We start from the raw sequence: 14,337 nt of genomic DNA, 5'->3' as shown, positions 1-14,337 counted from the left end.
TAACTGAAAGTTCCCGATCGCAACTTGCGATCAGGAGCTTTATGATCACGTGACAGCCAATCACAGCAGTCACATAAGCATAAACTCCGTCCCCACTTTCCAAGCCTCTTAAAGCGCCAGGAGGCGCTTGTATGATGAGGTAAAGCAGAACTAAACTCTCTCAATCCAGGTGGACTATTTTTTTATCCTTATGCTGCTAGCCAGGGCTGCTGTTAGAAATCATGGGGCCACGTACTAGGTACCTGACAGGGTACCCCCCTCCCCCGTCATAGTGCCCCTCCCCCCTCCCAATCATAAGCACTCAACGTATTCCCCACTCCGCACACGCACATATTCCAATTTTTTTTTATGTTGCGCGATATTTGCGCAATGTTTATGATAGCATTAGTTATAGAGCCGATAAATGCAATATATTGCATAATTTTTGGTAAAATTTAAAAAGCTGAGGTTGTGCCGAGTAAATTGATACCAAACATGTCAAGCCTTAACCACTTAAAGCGGAGGTCCACCCTAAAGTGGACCTTCCGCTCATTGGAATCCTCCCCCCCTCCGGCGCCACAATTGGCACCTTTCAGGGGGGAGGGGGGTGCAGGTACCTGTACAGTACAGGTATCTGCACCCACTTCCGGCATAGCTATCTGCGGAAAGGGGCGTAGATTACGCCCCTTTCTAAAAGTGCCCCGCTGCCTGCTGGGAAACACACGGATCCCAGAGGCAGCGGGACCATGCTTATTGCGCAGCACGACTCGCGCATGCGCAGTAGGGAACCGGGAAATGAAGCCGAAAGGCTCCACTTCCTGATTCCCATACCCAAGATGGCGGCGGCAGCACCTGAGAGACGATCGAGAGATCGGCTTCGGGTGCCGACATCGCGGGCGCGCTGGGCGGGTAAGTGTCCTTATTTTAAAAGTCAGCAGCTGCAGTATTTGTAGCTGCTGGCTTTTTAAAAAAAAAAAACGGCGGAACTCCCGGCGGACTCCCGCTTTAAGCCCCGGACCATTTAGCTGGCCAAAGACCAGAGCACTTTTTGCGATTCGGTACTGCGTAGCTTTAACTGACAATTGCGCGGTCATGCGACGTGGCTCCCAAACAAAATTTCCGTCCTTTTTTTCCCCACAAATAGAGCTTTCTTTTGGTGGTATTTGATCACCTCTGCGGTTTTAATTTTTTTGCGCTATAAACAAAAATAGAGCAACAATTTTGAAAAAAACGCATTATTTTTTACTTTTTGCTATAATAAATATCCCCCAAAAATATAAAAAAAAAAAAAAAATTTCCCTCAGTTTAGGCCAATATGTATTCTACATATTTTTGGTAAAAAAAACGCAATAAGCGATTATTGATTAGTTTGCGCAAAAGTTATAGCGTTTACAAAATAGGTGATAGTTTTATGGCATTTTTATTAATAATTTTTTTTTTACTATTAATGGCGGCGATCTGCGATTTTTATTGTGACTGCGACATAATGGCGGACACATCGGACATTTTTGACACATTTTTGGGACCATTGTCATTTATACAGCAATCACTGCTATACAAATGCACTGATTCCTGTGTAAATGACACTGGCAGTGAAGGGGTTAACCAGCGGGTGGCAGTGTAGGGGTTAAGTGTTCCTAGGGGCGTGTTACTAACTGTGGGGGGGTTGGGCTTTGTTTTAGTGAACACTGATCTCTGCTCCAATCACATGGAGCAGAGATCAGCGTCACTTGTTGCTAGGCAGAACGGGGAGATGCTGTTTACAACGGCATATCCTCGTTCAGCCGCCACGTGAGACGATCGCGGGTATGCCCGCGGCGATAGAGTCTGCGGGACCCGCGACTGGACTCATGGGGGTCCCGACCGGCACACGAGCGCGCTGCCAGCGGCACGCTCGCGATGGCAGGGCGGCATTTAAAACTGGACGTACTTGTACGCCAATATGCCTGCACATGCCATTCTGCCTGACGTACATCGGCGTGCGTCGGTTGGGAAAAAAAAAGATCAGGAGATATCCATTACCATTTACCACCAAAAGAAAGCCCAATATTTCCTGGAAAAAAACACGGTATAATCCTGGATACACACAATTTTACGAACGTCAAAGTTGCAAAATAGTGCATAGGCATTTACATTTGTTTTACCCTTATGCCCCATACACACAGTCGGACATTCTGGCAGCAAAATCCCTCGGATTATTTCCGAGGGATTTTGCCCGAAACATGGGTTGCATACACACAGTCAGACAAAGTTGTCGGAAAATCCGATCGTTCAGAACGAGGTGACGTAAACCACGTACGACGGGACTATAAAGAGGCCATTAGCCAATAGCTTTCGTCTCGTAATTTATTCTGATTATGGGTGGCACTTTGTCCATCGGAATTCTCTACACACGATCGGAAAAAGTCAGATCGTATTTTGTTGTCGGAAAATTTTCAATCCAGCTCTCAAACTTTCTGACGGAAAAAGTCCGATAGAGCCCACACACGATCGAATTTTCCAACAACATAATCCGATCTGACTTTTTCCGTCAGAATTTCCGATCGTGTGTATGGGGCATTAGGCGTAAAGGGGTTAAATTTAATTGTTTTATGTTTTTTTTTTTTTTTTAACATTTCTTCAGGGTCTTTCTGGTTTCTGGCCTCAGCCAAAATTATTATTATTATACAGGATTTATATAGCGCCGACAGTTTACGCAGCGCTTTACAACATTAGGGCAGACATTACATTACAATTCAATACAATACAATTCCATATAGGGGGAATCAGAGGGCCCCGCTCGTTAGAGCTTTCAATCTAGGAGGGATGTCTGTAAAGGAAATTTGTAAATTCTGTATATAATTGTATTCTAATTTGTATATATTGCCCTCACTGTGCACACGGCACTAATAATGTTTTCAGTACATGTTTTGCATTCTTTCGAGTCCTGATTAGAATTAGCCTGCCTATGTTACGCCCCTTGTTACCATAAACATGCAACTGTAATATTAATGTGATACCTACGTAATCATGTGTATAAAAACCTTCAATTGCATCAGAATAAAGCAGAACAGTTATTTGGAAAGATGTGGAGTGTATCTCTTGTGTCTGTTCCCTACTGCAGTAGTTATTATTAATTTGAGACCACTAATCAATATGAGGATAGGAGTTGCCTATCTATAAAATGTCCATGTCATGTCATACATCCCAGGGGAGGAGGGTCATGTCATACATCCCAGGAATCTTCATGGGAGGAGGGGCTTTCTCAGCTAAGCACACCCTGCTGCCTGCATGCCTGAGCTAACGGCAGGTGGATTCCAGAAAGTAAATGTTACATGAACCCTCTGCTCTTCCTCAAAATGGCTGCAGCCAGCAAGCTGGGGGGGGGGGGGGGGGGGGCTGTTTCAAATAGATTTCTCAGCAAAATAAAGCATGGAGACATGGATGGATGGGGGAGGGGGGGTGGGGGAGTTGGTTTTAAATATTAAAAATGAATGAAATAGCATTTTCAGCTTGCGGTGCTCAGATACAGATTAGTTCTGCTTTAAGGACAATGAAGACTGTTCATTCCTTTTTTGAGACGCAGAGGGGCCACCACAATCATTCAAGAGTCACATGGGGCCGCCAAGCCACGGGTTCCTAGAGCATGACAACGCCAGTGAATGTCACATGAGGAGGGAAATGATCCAAAGGATCTTTTCCATTACACTTCAGCGATGAGAAAATCTGTAATTTGTTTTACTCTCCTGAACAAATGTATACGGATGTATCCAATCTGCAGATGAGCACACACACACACACACACACACTATGATTGTAAATCGTATGACCCTCTGCAAGATAATACAAATCTACACGCAGATATACAGGAGAATAAAAAAGTGATGACTCAGCAATCTTTCCTAATCCCTATACAGGTGCATTGTGGCTACAAAATGGCCCTCTTGGGGCGAATCGCACCAAAACACGGCGCTGGAAAGGCGTGACTTTCCTGCGCCGCAGATAAACAAAATGCCCTTGCAACACCCTTGCGGGTGCCAATGAATTGTTAAGGGCACCCTAACGCATCTTGCAAATGCAGCACACATTTGTTGGCACCAAATTGCATGGTACATCAGTGGCATGCAGTTTGATGCAGTGCGTTCTGAAAAAAGTGGAGCTCGCACTACTTTTTTCCATGTTCCAGTGCGTTTTAGACTCGGTTCACACTGCTGCGACATGGGATCCAACTTGTGAGACCCCAAGTCTCATTTGTCATGCCAATTTCAATGTTTCCCTATGAGAGCCGTCGTAACTGACGCTACAGAAGTCGCTCCGACTTTAGAAAAAGGTTCCTGCACTATTTTGGTCTGAGTTGGGTGCGATCTCAGCCTTTGTAGAGGCTCCTAAATAGCATCCAAGTTGGAGGGCAAAGTACGACTTTGCCATCGCAGCAGTGTGAACCGAGCCTTAAAGCGGCACTTTACACACAACAATTTGATAAAAATAATGTTCTTTAGCAAGGAACATCCATTCCACATTAATAGTTATGCTGCCAAAATTAGTGTGTGCCGTAAATTGCCTCCAGCATCACCCCTGTTTCTTCTTGCTGGATGCAGCAAATTTTTCTGAAGCCCAGAGCCCCTGAGCAGCAGTGAATCTTCAGGCTGTTAGCAGATCGGCCTCTAGTGGCTCTGATTTTCAGCACAGTTCTAAAAAGAAGAAAACTAAGCATGTGCAGAGCAGGATGAGACACTGTGTTACTGGAGTATAGGCACTTATTTTTAATGTTTTACATAGATATACCTGCAAAAGGGGCGGGCCTGAAGTCATCTAGCAGGACTTAATTTATGCACTAAAGTTCCACTTTAAAGAAGAAGTATCACTTTGCTTGTGTAGAACCCTGGAGTTTAGGCAGAGTTGCTCCTCACAAATTTACTTGCCAGGAAAAATTATCCTGGTCAATTGTTAGAGATCTATTGATTTAGCCTCAAGTTTGACCTTGTTGCACTTTTCTCTTCTACCACTAGGTGGCCGAGTAATTAATGGTGCTAAATACGAGAAAGGCAACGCAAGGTCAGGTTATGGGTATATGGGGTATCTCAGCCAATGGGTAGGGGTTTTCTTGGATCCCTTGTCCTGCTGGGAGAACCTATATATTTGGGTGGAGTCAGGTGATCGGGGTTCTGTGCCACCTGGACGGCTGTCTGGGTGGACATGTGTTGTATTGCCCGGGGCTGATAGGCCAGAGATTGGGCCTATACCGGGCACATCTGGCTGCTAGGCTGTCTGAGGGCCTATCCAGAAGCAAGAGAGCAGCGTAGGGTAGGGATTGTGGCTTTGCAGTCCAACCAGAAGTGACGGTTCTGCCGGCCCGGAGAACCTGTCGTGGTCGGAGGTAGAGGGGAAGCTGTCCCAAGTAAGGGACCAAACACCTTATTACCAGGGACCACAGTGAGTAGCCGAAGTACCGGAGCAGAATTCTCACCGAACGGGCACAGTGGAGAATCGGGAAACTTCAGACGGTGATCAAGTCAGGGACCCGGCCAGCGGAGGTGACAAGGAAACTTTGTGTGTCAAGCCAGGGACTGAGCAGGCCATTGGGGTGAAGCTTGAGAAGCAGCTGGAGTGCCAAGCTAGGGACCCAGCACAGAAGAGGGGGCGGCGCTTGAGGAAGATACTACAGTGAAGATTGAAGGAGCTCAAGGGATTCAGTGGCAGTGAATACGAGGGTCTAATGAGAGACCGGTAGCTCAGTGGGCTGAAGGACTACAAGAAGAGATTGTAGTGGAAGATAAAGGAACTGTTAAAGTGGTTGTAAACCCTTACAAACCACTTTGACCTACAGGTAAGCCTAGATTAAGGCTTACCTGTAGGTCCAAGCAATATCTCCTAAACCTATATGGTTTAGGAGATATTTGCCCGAAAACGGGCACCACTGTCTACGGCGCATGCGCCATAGACAGCGGCGCGCAGGCGCACTGAACGCGATAGTTCCAAAAATGGAGCTGCCGCATTTGTCGACTCCTGTGCGCATGCGCGGGAGTGACGTCATCGCGGCTTCGCCGAATGACAGCGGCGGAGCTGCGAGACGCCACCAGCAAGATGGATGCGGCAGACTACAGGGGACAGCGGCGACTTCGCTGGCTCCTGTGTCAGGTAAGTGACACATAATGGGCTACTATGCGATGCATAGTAGTCCATTATGCTTTACCTTTGCAGGGAAAAAAAGAGGAAGTAAACTCATCAGGGATTACTTCCTCTTTAAACTTCAAGTTAGGAAGTGTTAAAGACTGTTGCCATAGGAGACAGCATTCCTGCACTTGCAGATGTGTCATTTTGCTGGATGCTTTTCCGTGCATGGCTGTCTACCTGAGCTATGAGTAAACGCGTCAGCATTTTTGTACCCTTTTCCTTTGCTGTGGATTATTTGATGTGATGTGACCCTCGACTTTTAATAAAAACACAGAATTTTAAGTCTTTTTCCGGTGTGCGGCTATCCAGAGTTTTTTCCTGCTATTGCATGGCTGTCTACCTGTTGAAGTCTCTGAGTCTGCCAATTGAACTTCAGAATACCTAAGGGTGTCCTTGCCCTAACCCTCTTTCCCCCCCAAAAAAAAATTGTTAAGAGAAATAAACTTTTTGCATTCAAGAAGTGTCTGGCACCCAATGACTTTCACCATCTTTGCACCCATTATTCATTACAACCAACTAATACAGAATGATGTCATATATCTCTGGCCCTGGAGGTTCTCATTAGACAGAAGGAGGCCTGGGATCTTGCATTAATAAGTTCCAGATGGGACAAAGTACATGTATTATTTTGTTCCATCTTTCTAGGTGCCCTGTAACACTAGCTTTGATGTCAGAAAGGGCTCCCCCCCCCCTTGACTGCCTGACATTGCAGCTAGCAAGTAGACAATTGCTTTGCTGAGAACCCCCAACCCACCACATTATTTGTGCCGGTGGTTGGGAGTCATCCGACTTTGTATTGCATTTATAATACATTTGCAGAGCGATTTGTCCTGCAAAATATATGCATGTACATTCGTTCTGTGAATGTTACAGGACTATTTCATCTCCAGGCCGGTTGAGGATAGATTTACCAGTCTCTTTCTCTACAGCCAGACGGCGGGTGGAAGGGGTTCATGTGCTAGAACCAATCTCCTTGCAATGCTGCCAGAGGGAGGGAGAGAAGGAGAAGCTGGTAGGGCTGTAGGAGAAGACAGAAGAGGATCGGTGTCTGTATTAGCATCAGCAGGTGCCTGGCCCCCACTTTTGAACTGGTGGGGCCCGGGCCCAGTACAGGAGGGGGCTGGCTGTACTGCCTTATCAGCAGCCCTGGTTGCACTGCAAGCACACTGTGTGTTTTAGCACATTCCACAAACAAGCGCAGAAACACAGGTTTCTGCTTGCGGTCCCTGAATGGGACATAAAGTACTGTAACCTGTAGACAGAACCATTTTTATCTGCCTACCTAAAAAAGGCCCCCCTCCCCTCTGGCCGAAAGTGACTGAGGACATAGATTTATCAGTCCCTTTCTCCACAGCCTCAGCTGCACAGATAAATGAATAGGAAGTCCTCTGAGGCTTCTTGCTCATTTACAAACTGGAGCAAAGCAAACAGTTTACTATGCTTCAGTGATGACTGGACACAGGAGTGATTGGTACCGATCGCTCCATGTGTTCATTCAGGAAAAGAAGGGGCTAATAAATTACATCTCCCTCTGTGCTCACAGCAGCTGCCAGCGGATGAGGAGAGAAGGGGCACACAGGTGGGCCCAGACGGCAGATGGAAGGGGAGCATGTGCTAGATCCAATCTACTTGCAATGAGGGAAGGAGAGGAGGAGAAGCTGGCAGTGCTGCAAGGGGAGACAGAAGAGGATCGGTGTCTGCATAAACCACTTCCAGACCGCCGCACGCCGATGTACGTCCCTACTTTGGGGACAGATATCGTTGTTATAGCAGCAACTAGCTGCCATAACCCTGGTATCCCTGTGTTCAGCCGGCGGTCCGGTACAAGATAAAAGCGGTCTCTGCGGCGAATTCGCCGCAAGATCACTTTTATCGGTGGCGGGAGTGGGCCCCCCCCCCTTCCCGCTGCGATTTGGTGCCCTCCGCCACTTACCGGAGCCGTCGGCAGCAGCGGAGGCGATTACGTCTGTCCCCTGGGCTGACATGGAGTCGAGTGAGGGGAAGATGGCCCCCACCCGTCTCCATTGCATTTTAGTGTAAATATGAGATGTGAGGTGGTTTTGACCCCCAGATCTCATATTTAAAAGGTCCTGTCATGCTTTTTTTCTATGACAAGGGATGTTTACATTCCTTTTAATAGGAATAAAAGTAAAAGGTAAAATAAATAAGAAAAAATAAAAAATTTTTAACGCGCCCCGTCCCGCCGAGCTCGTGTGCAGAAGAAAATGCATACGTGAGTAGAGCTGGCATATGAAAACAGTGTTCAAACCACACATGTGAGGTATTGCGGCGATCGGTAGAGCGAGAGCAATAATTCTACTCCTAGACCTTCTCTGTAATGCAAAACATGCAACCTGTAGAATTTTTTTAAATGTCGCCTATGGAGATTTTTAAGGGTAAAAGTTTGTCGCTATTCCACGAGCGGGCACAATTTTGAAGCGTGACATGTTGGTTATCAATTTACTCGGCAGAACATTATCTTTCACAATATAAAAAAAAAATTGGGCTAACTTTACTGTTGTCTTACTTTTTAATTAAAAAATGTGTATTTAAAAAAAAAAAAAAAAGTAAGATCGCTGTGCAAATACAGTGAGACAGAAAGTATTGCAACGACCGCTACTTTATTCTCTAGGATGTTAGAAAAAAATGTATAATGTCTGGGGGTTCTTAGTAAATTTCTAGCAAAAAAAAAAAAACAGTTTTTAACTTGTAAACACCACATCTAAAAAAGAGGCTTGGTCTTAAAGTGGTTAAGACCAGTGGCAGCCACTCATTAGGGGAGCACGGGTGCCACCCCCCAATCCATACGTCCAGACCCTAATCTACATGCAGGGTGCCAGATGCATGGATTTCAATGTTTTATTTTTTTATTTTTTTAGAAGCACAAAAACCTTCAAGAAAAAGGGTGGGGTCAGTACTTCTCTCCAGGGCCAGAGTGCACCCCCATTCTCTAGCCTCTATTTCTCTTTCTATCTTTCATTCTCTCTCTCTCTTTTCTTTCAACTTGAATTTACTCCTAAGGGCCCATGGACCACTTGTGGCCCCTGGGTCAATTCGGAGGTTAAACTAGTAGGGTGCATATAGTAATGGTAACAAGGGGGGGGGATCCTCCCCCCATGGCTACACCTGCGCACCACCTAGAAGTTTTCTTCCTTTTTTTCGGTTTAGGTTTGACCATACTATATACATCTAAAATGAGGACAATGATTCGCAAATCCTCACATAAATATAAGATACTTTGTGATGTAACCGAATCATAACCGATCTGTTAAATGTACAATGACTCCCTACTACAATGCAAACGGCCGATCTGGTACTTGTTAAAAATCTTCTAAATAAGAATATTGGAAAAGAAAAAAGGGGTGGGCTCGGGGCACAGATCGCTGTGCCCTGAGCCCACCCAGTTGTGTGATATTAGCGAATTAATATTCACTAATGTCTACCTGTTTCTCCTTTTTTCCCACCTGTGTCCTGGCCGTCGCTTCTCCTCCCAGCCAATCGGGTCTTCGGACTCCCGGCCAAAGGGGTCTCAGGACCTGCTTCCTGATTGGCCGGGAGTCCAAAGACCCGATTGGCTGGGAGGAGAAGCGATGGGGGAGACGGAGGGCGGAAGTCTTCAGCCACGATCTGCATGGGGTAAGTGCAGGGCTGACAGGGGGCCTGGCAGGCCAGAGGGCAAGCGAGCAAGCCAGCGACCAGGGGAGAGGGTGTAGGTATGGTGTGTGGTGGTGGGCTTTAGTGACGAGGGGGGTAGTGCAGGGTGGCGGGCTGGAGTGACGGGGGGAGAGGGGATGTCTGTGGTTAGGTCTATCTGCCCCCCCCCCCCCCCGACCGATGGAGCACCAGCCACCACTGTTTAAGCAGGACAGCCAGTTTTGGTCCGGTGTTCGCCCCTTGTAGAGCTCACGAACGGCTGTTCATGTTCGGAGACTTTCGGCGTCTCCTTTGTCATCCGTACTGCGCAAGCGCTGCGCCTGTGCAGTATAGGGTGGTCACTATCCGATGGGGGGACAGTTCTCGACAGGACACCGGCCCTCCTGCTCAGCAGGTGCCTGGGCCCCACTTTTAAACTAATAGGGCCCAGTACAGGAGGGGGCTGGCTGTACTGCCTTATCAGCGGCCCTGATTGCACTGCAAGCACATTGTGAGTTTTAGCACATTTTTTACACATTCCATAAGCGAGCGCAGAAATGCAGGTTTCTGTGTGCAGCACTGAATAGGGACTAATGTACTGTAACCTGTAGACGTAACCATTTTTATTTGGGGGTTCCCTGAGACCCCAAAATGATTTAAGGGATTTCTCTGGGGGTAAAAAAAAAGTTGGGAAAGCCTGCTGTAGACAAAATGCTCCATGACCAGCATGTATGAGGTATCAGCAGATATATAACTGATCAATATAGTGATCGGAGAGGATGAAAATGATACAAATGAGTACAAAGTGATAAAAGAGGTAGAATAAAATAATACAATTATTACACAGAAATTAAAGAGGAAAGCAACAACAAAATCCCTCTAAAGATTGGAGAGTAAAATATTACAATGAATACAAAGTGATAAAAAAAAGGTAGAATAAAATGATACAATTAATACAAAAGTGATAGAAAAGGTAGAATAAAATAATACAATGAATACAAAGTGATAGAAAAGGTAGAATAAAATAATACAATGAATACAAAGTGATGAAGAGGAAAGCTGCAAACACAATTCTTATAAAAAGATTGAAGAAAAAGAATAAAATGATACAATGAATACAAAGTGGTGGAAGAATAAAATGATACAAATATTCCATAGTGGAATAAAATGACACAATGTATCAGAAGGAAGACCCTTCTATCTCTTTGTCTCCGCTGATTTTCTACACATTGGGATCTGACAGATAAAAAACCATCACAAGTATAAAGACAAACAAATCCGATCTAAATAAACAAATAAACAAATAATCTTCCATCCATCTAAATCCAATCCCGGCCAAGCCAACCATGTCTGCCCTGATCGGTCCCTGTGTCACATTATCGATACATCTATAAATAATCAGCGCAGCAGAATGGTATAAACTGTCAATAGGATTGATCAATCAGCCTGTCACTACAAATCTGTCATCAATCAGCACCAGACAGATGGGGGTATCGATAGATAGATATTCCCTTTAGCATGTCGGGGGTCTGGGTGAGTTATTTTTTGGGATGGATTGGGGGGGGGGGGGGGGATTCAGGGAATGTGTGCTAGTCTACTACACCCAGCTGTCCCTGGCAGAGCCGCATGTGATCTGCAGCAGAGATCCGACCTGGCATGGGTGATGGTGCGGCATTGTATAGGGATAGGGGGAGGGGGTCATGTCAGAGATGCAGCCCCCCCCCCCAGATGATCACAGCCCCCCCCCCCCCCCGGATCACAGCACTTACCTGCAGCCACCACCAGGACACAGCCTGCCCAGTGCAATCCCCACAGCAGTGCCAGCCTTCCCAGCGCCATGTAGTGTGCCCAGCCCCTGCACCCCTCTCTCACCAGCCCCGGGATGCAGAGAGGGGCTCCCCGGCCCTCCACTCAGCCGCCATCTTGGACAAGTTTTTTTTTCCTCTCCTCTCTCCCCTTTTTTTAACCCCCTTTATGTTTATTTAGGCAGCTGGGATGTGAGTGTCCTTCTGCTGCCATCTATTGGTTACTGAGCCAGTCTGAGGACATCTCCATGTCTGAGAGCAACAAAGGAGGGGGGAAATGTGAGAGAGAGGATGGGGGCACATGTGTGAGAGAGGATGGGGGGGACATGTGTGAGAGAGGATGGGGGGACATGTGTGAGAGGGGATGGGGGGGACATGTGTGAGAGAGGATGGGGGGCAAATGTGTGAGAGAGGATGGGGAACATGTGTGAGAGAGGATGGGGGGGGGGGAGATGTGAGAGAGAGGATGGGGGGGCATGTGAGAGAGAAGATGGGGGGACGTGTCAGAGAGGATGGGGGAGACATGTGAGAGAGAGGATGGGGGGCAATTGTCAGAGAGGATGGGGGGGACACGTGAGAGAGAGGATGGGGGGACATGTGTGAGAGAGGATGGGGGGGACATGTGAGAGAGAGGATGGGGGGGACATGTGAGAGAGAGGATGGGGGGAGATGTGAGAGAGAGGATGGGGGGACATGTGAGAGAGAGGATGGGGGACACGTGAGAGAGAGGATGGGGGGGGACATGTGAGAGAGGATGGGGGGAGATGTGAGAGAGAGGATGGGGGGACATGTGAGAGAGAGGATGGGGGGGACATGTGAGAGAGAGGATGGGGGGGACATGTGTCAGAGAGGATGGGGCGGACATGTGAGAGAGAGGATGGGGGGACATGTGTGAGAGAGGATGGGGGGACATGTGTGAGAGAGGATGGGGGGGACATGTGAGAGAGAGGATGGGGGGGACATGTGAGAGAGAGGATGGGGGACACGTGAGAGAGAGGATGGGGGGGGACATGTGAGAGAGGATGGGGGGACATGTGAGAGAGAGGATGGGGGGGACATGTGAGAGAGAGGATGGGGGGACATGTGAGAGAGAGGATGGGGGGGACATGTGTCAGAGAAGATGGGGCGGACATGCGAGAGAGAGGATGGGGGGGACATGTGTGAGAGAGGATGGGGGGACATGTGTGAGAGAGGATGGGGGGGACATCTGTGAGAGAGGATGGGGGGGGACATGTGTGAGAGAGGATGGGGGGGACATGTGTGAGAGAGGATGGGGGGACATGTGAGAGAGAGGATGGGGGAGATGTGAGAGAGAGGATGGGGGGACATGTGTGAGAGAGGATGGGGGACATGTGAGAGAGAGGATGGGGGGACATGTGGGAGAGAGGATGGGGGGGACATGTGAGAGAGGATGGGAGGACATGTGTGAGAGGATGGGGGGGACATGTGTGAGAGAGTATGGGGGACATATGTGTGAGAGAGTATGGGGGGACATATGTGAGAGGGGATGGGGAGGACATGTGAGAGAGAGGATGGGGGGGACATGTGCATGAGAGGATGGGGGAGATGTGAGAGAGAGGATGGGGGAGATGTGAGAGAGAGGATGGGGGGGGACAAGTGAGAGAGAGAATGGGGGGGCGACATGTGAGAGAGGATGGGGGGATATGTGAGAGAGGATGGGGGGACATGTGTGAGAGAGAAGATGGGGGGTATGAGTGAGAGAGGATTGGGGGACATGTGAGAGAGAGGATGGGGGGTACATGTGAGAGAGGATGGGGGGACATATGAGAGAGGATGGGGGAGACGTGAGAGAGGATGGGGGGGACATGTGTGGGAGAGGATGGGGGGACATATGAGAGAGGATGGGGGAGATGTGAGAGAGAGGATGGGGGGTACATGTGAGAGAGGATGGGGGGACATGTATGAGAGAGGATGGGGGAACATGTGAGAGAGAGGATAGGGGGAGATGTGAGAGAGAGGATGGGGGAGATGTGAGAGAGAGGATGGGGGGACATGTGTGAGAGAGGATGGGGGGACATGTGAGAGAGAGGATGGGGGGGACGTGAGAGAGAGGATAGGGGGACATGTGGAGAGAGGATGGGGGGGACATGTGTGAGAGAGGATGGAGGACATGTGAGAGAGGATGGGGGGGACATGTGTGAGAGAGGATGGGAGGACATGTGAGAGAGGATGGGGGGACATGTGTGAGAGAGGATGGGGGGACATGTGAGAGAGGATGGGGGGACATGTGTGAGAGAGGATGGGGGGACATGTGTGAGAGAGGATGGGGGACATGTGTGAGAGAGGATGGGGGGGAAATGTGTGAGAGAGTATGGGGGGACATATGTGAGAGAGTATGGGGAGGACATGTGAGAGAGAGGATGGGGGGGACATGTGCATGAGAGGATGGGGGAGATGTGAGAGAGAGGATGGGGGGACATGTGTGAGAGAGAGAATGGGGGGGGCGACATGTGAGAGAGAGGATGGGGGGATATGTGAGAGAGGATGGGGGGACATGTGTGAGAGAGAGGGTGGGGGGGTATGAGTGAGAGAGGATTGGGGGATATGTGTGAGAGAGGATGGGGGGGACATGTGAGAGAGAGGATGGGGGGGGGACATGTGAGAGAGAGGATGGGGGGACATGTGAGAGAGAGGATGGGGGGGACATGTGAGAGACAGGGTGGGGGGACATGTGTGAGAGAGGATGGAGGGGCATGTGTGAGAGAGGATAAGGGGAGATGTGAGAGAGAGGATGGGGGGGACATGT

At 48.4% G+C, this 14,337-nt stretch overlaps 1 protein-coding gene across 2 annotated transcripts in view; it reads right to left on the bottom strand.

Annotated features, from left to right (window-relative positions):
- LOC143962950 (immunoglobulin superfamily DCC subclass member 4-like) overlaps positions 1–11,806 on the bottom strand; it is a 194,489-nt gene extending 182,683 nt beyond the window's left edge. Inside the window, exon 1 of one of the 2 annotated variants that reach the window (XM_077472461.1) lies at positions 11,535–11,806. In XM_077472461.1, the coding sequence (XP_077328587.1) occupies positions 11,535–11,604 (70 nt within the window). In that variant the 5' untranslated portion in view covers positions 11,605–11,806. The remainder of the gene's footprint in view (positions 1–11,534) is intronic. The other variant, XM_077472460.1, reaches the window with a different exon arrangement.
- Between the last annotated feature and the right edge of the window lie 2,531 nt (positions 11,807–14,337).

Source organism: Lithobates pipiens, unplaced genomic scaffold (genome assembly GCF_037356315.1).
Source record: "Lithobates pipiens isolate NorthernLeopardFrog02 unplaced genomic scaffold, aLitPip1_a1.2 Scaffold_8, whole genome shotgun sequence".
Classification (NCBI taxonomy): Eukaryota; Metazoa; Chordata; class Amphibia; order Anura; family Ranidae; genus Lithobates; species Lithobates pipiens.
The sequence above is the reverse complement of the archived record's forward strand: the minus strand, read 5'-3'. Positions and strand labels throughout refer to the sequence as shown.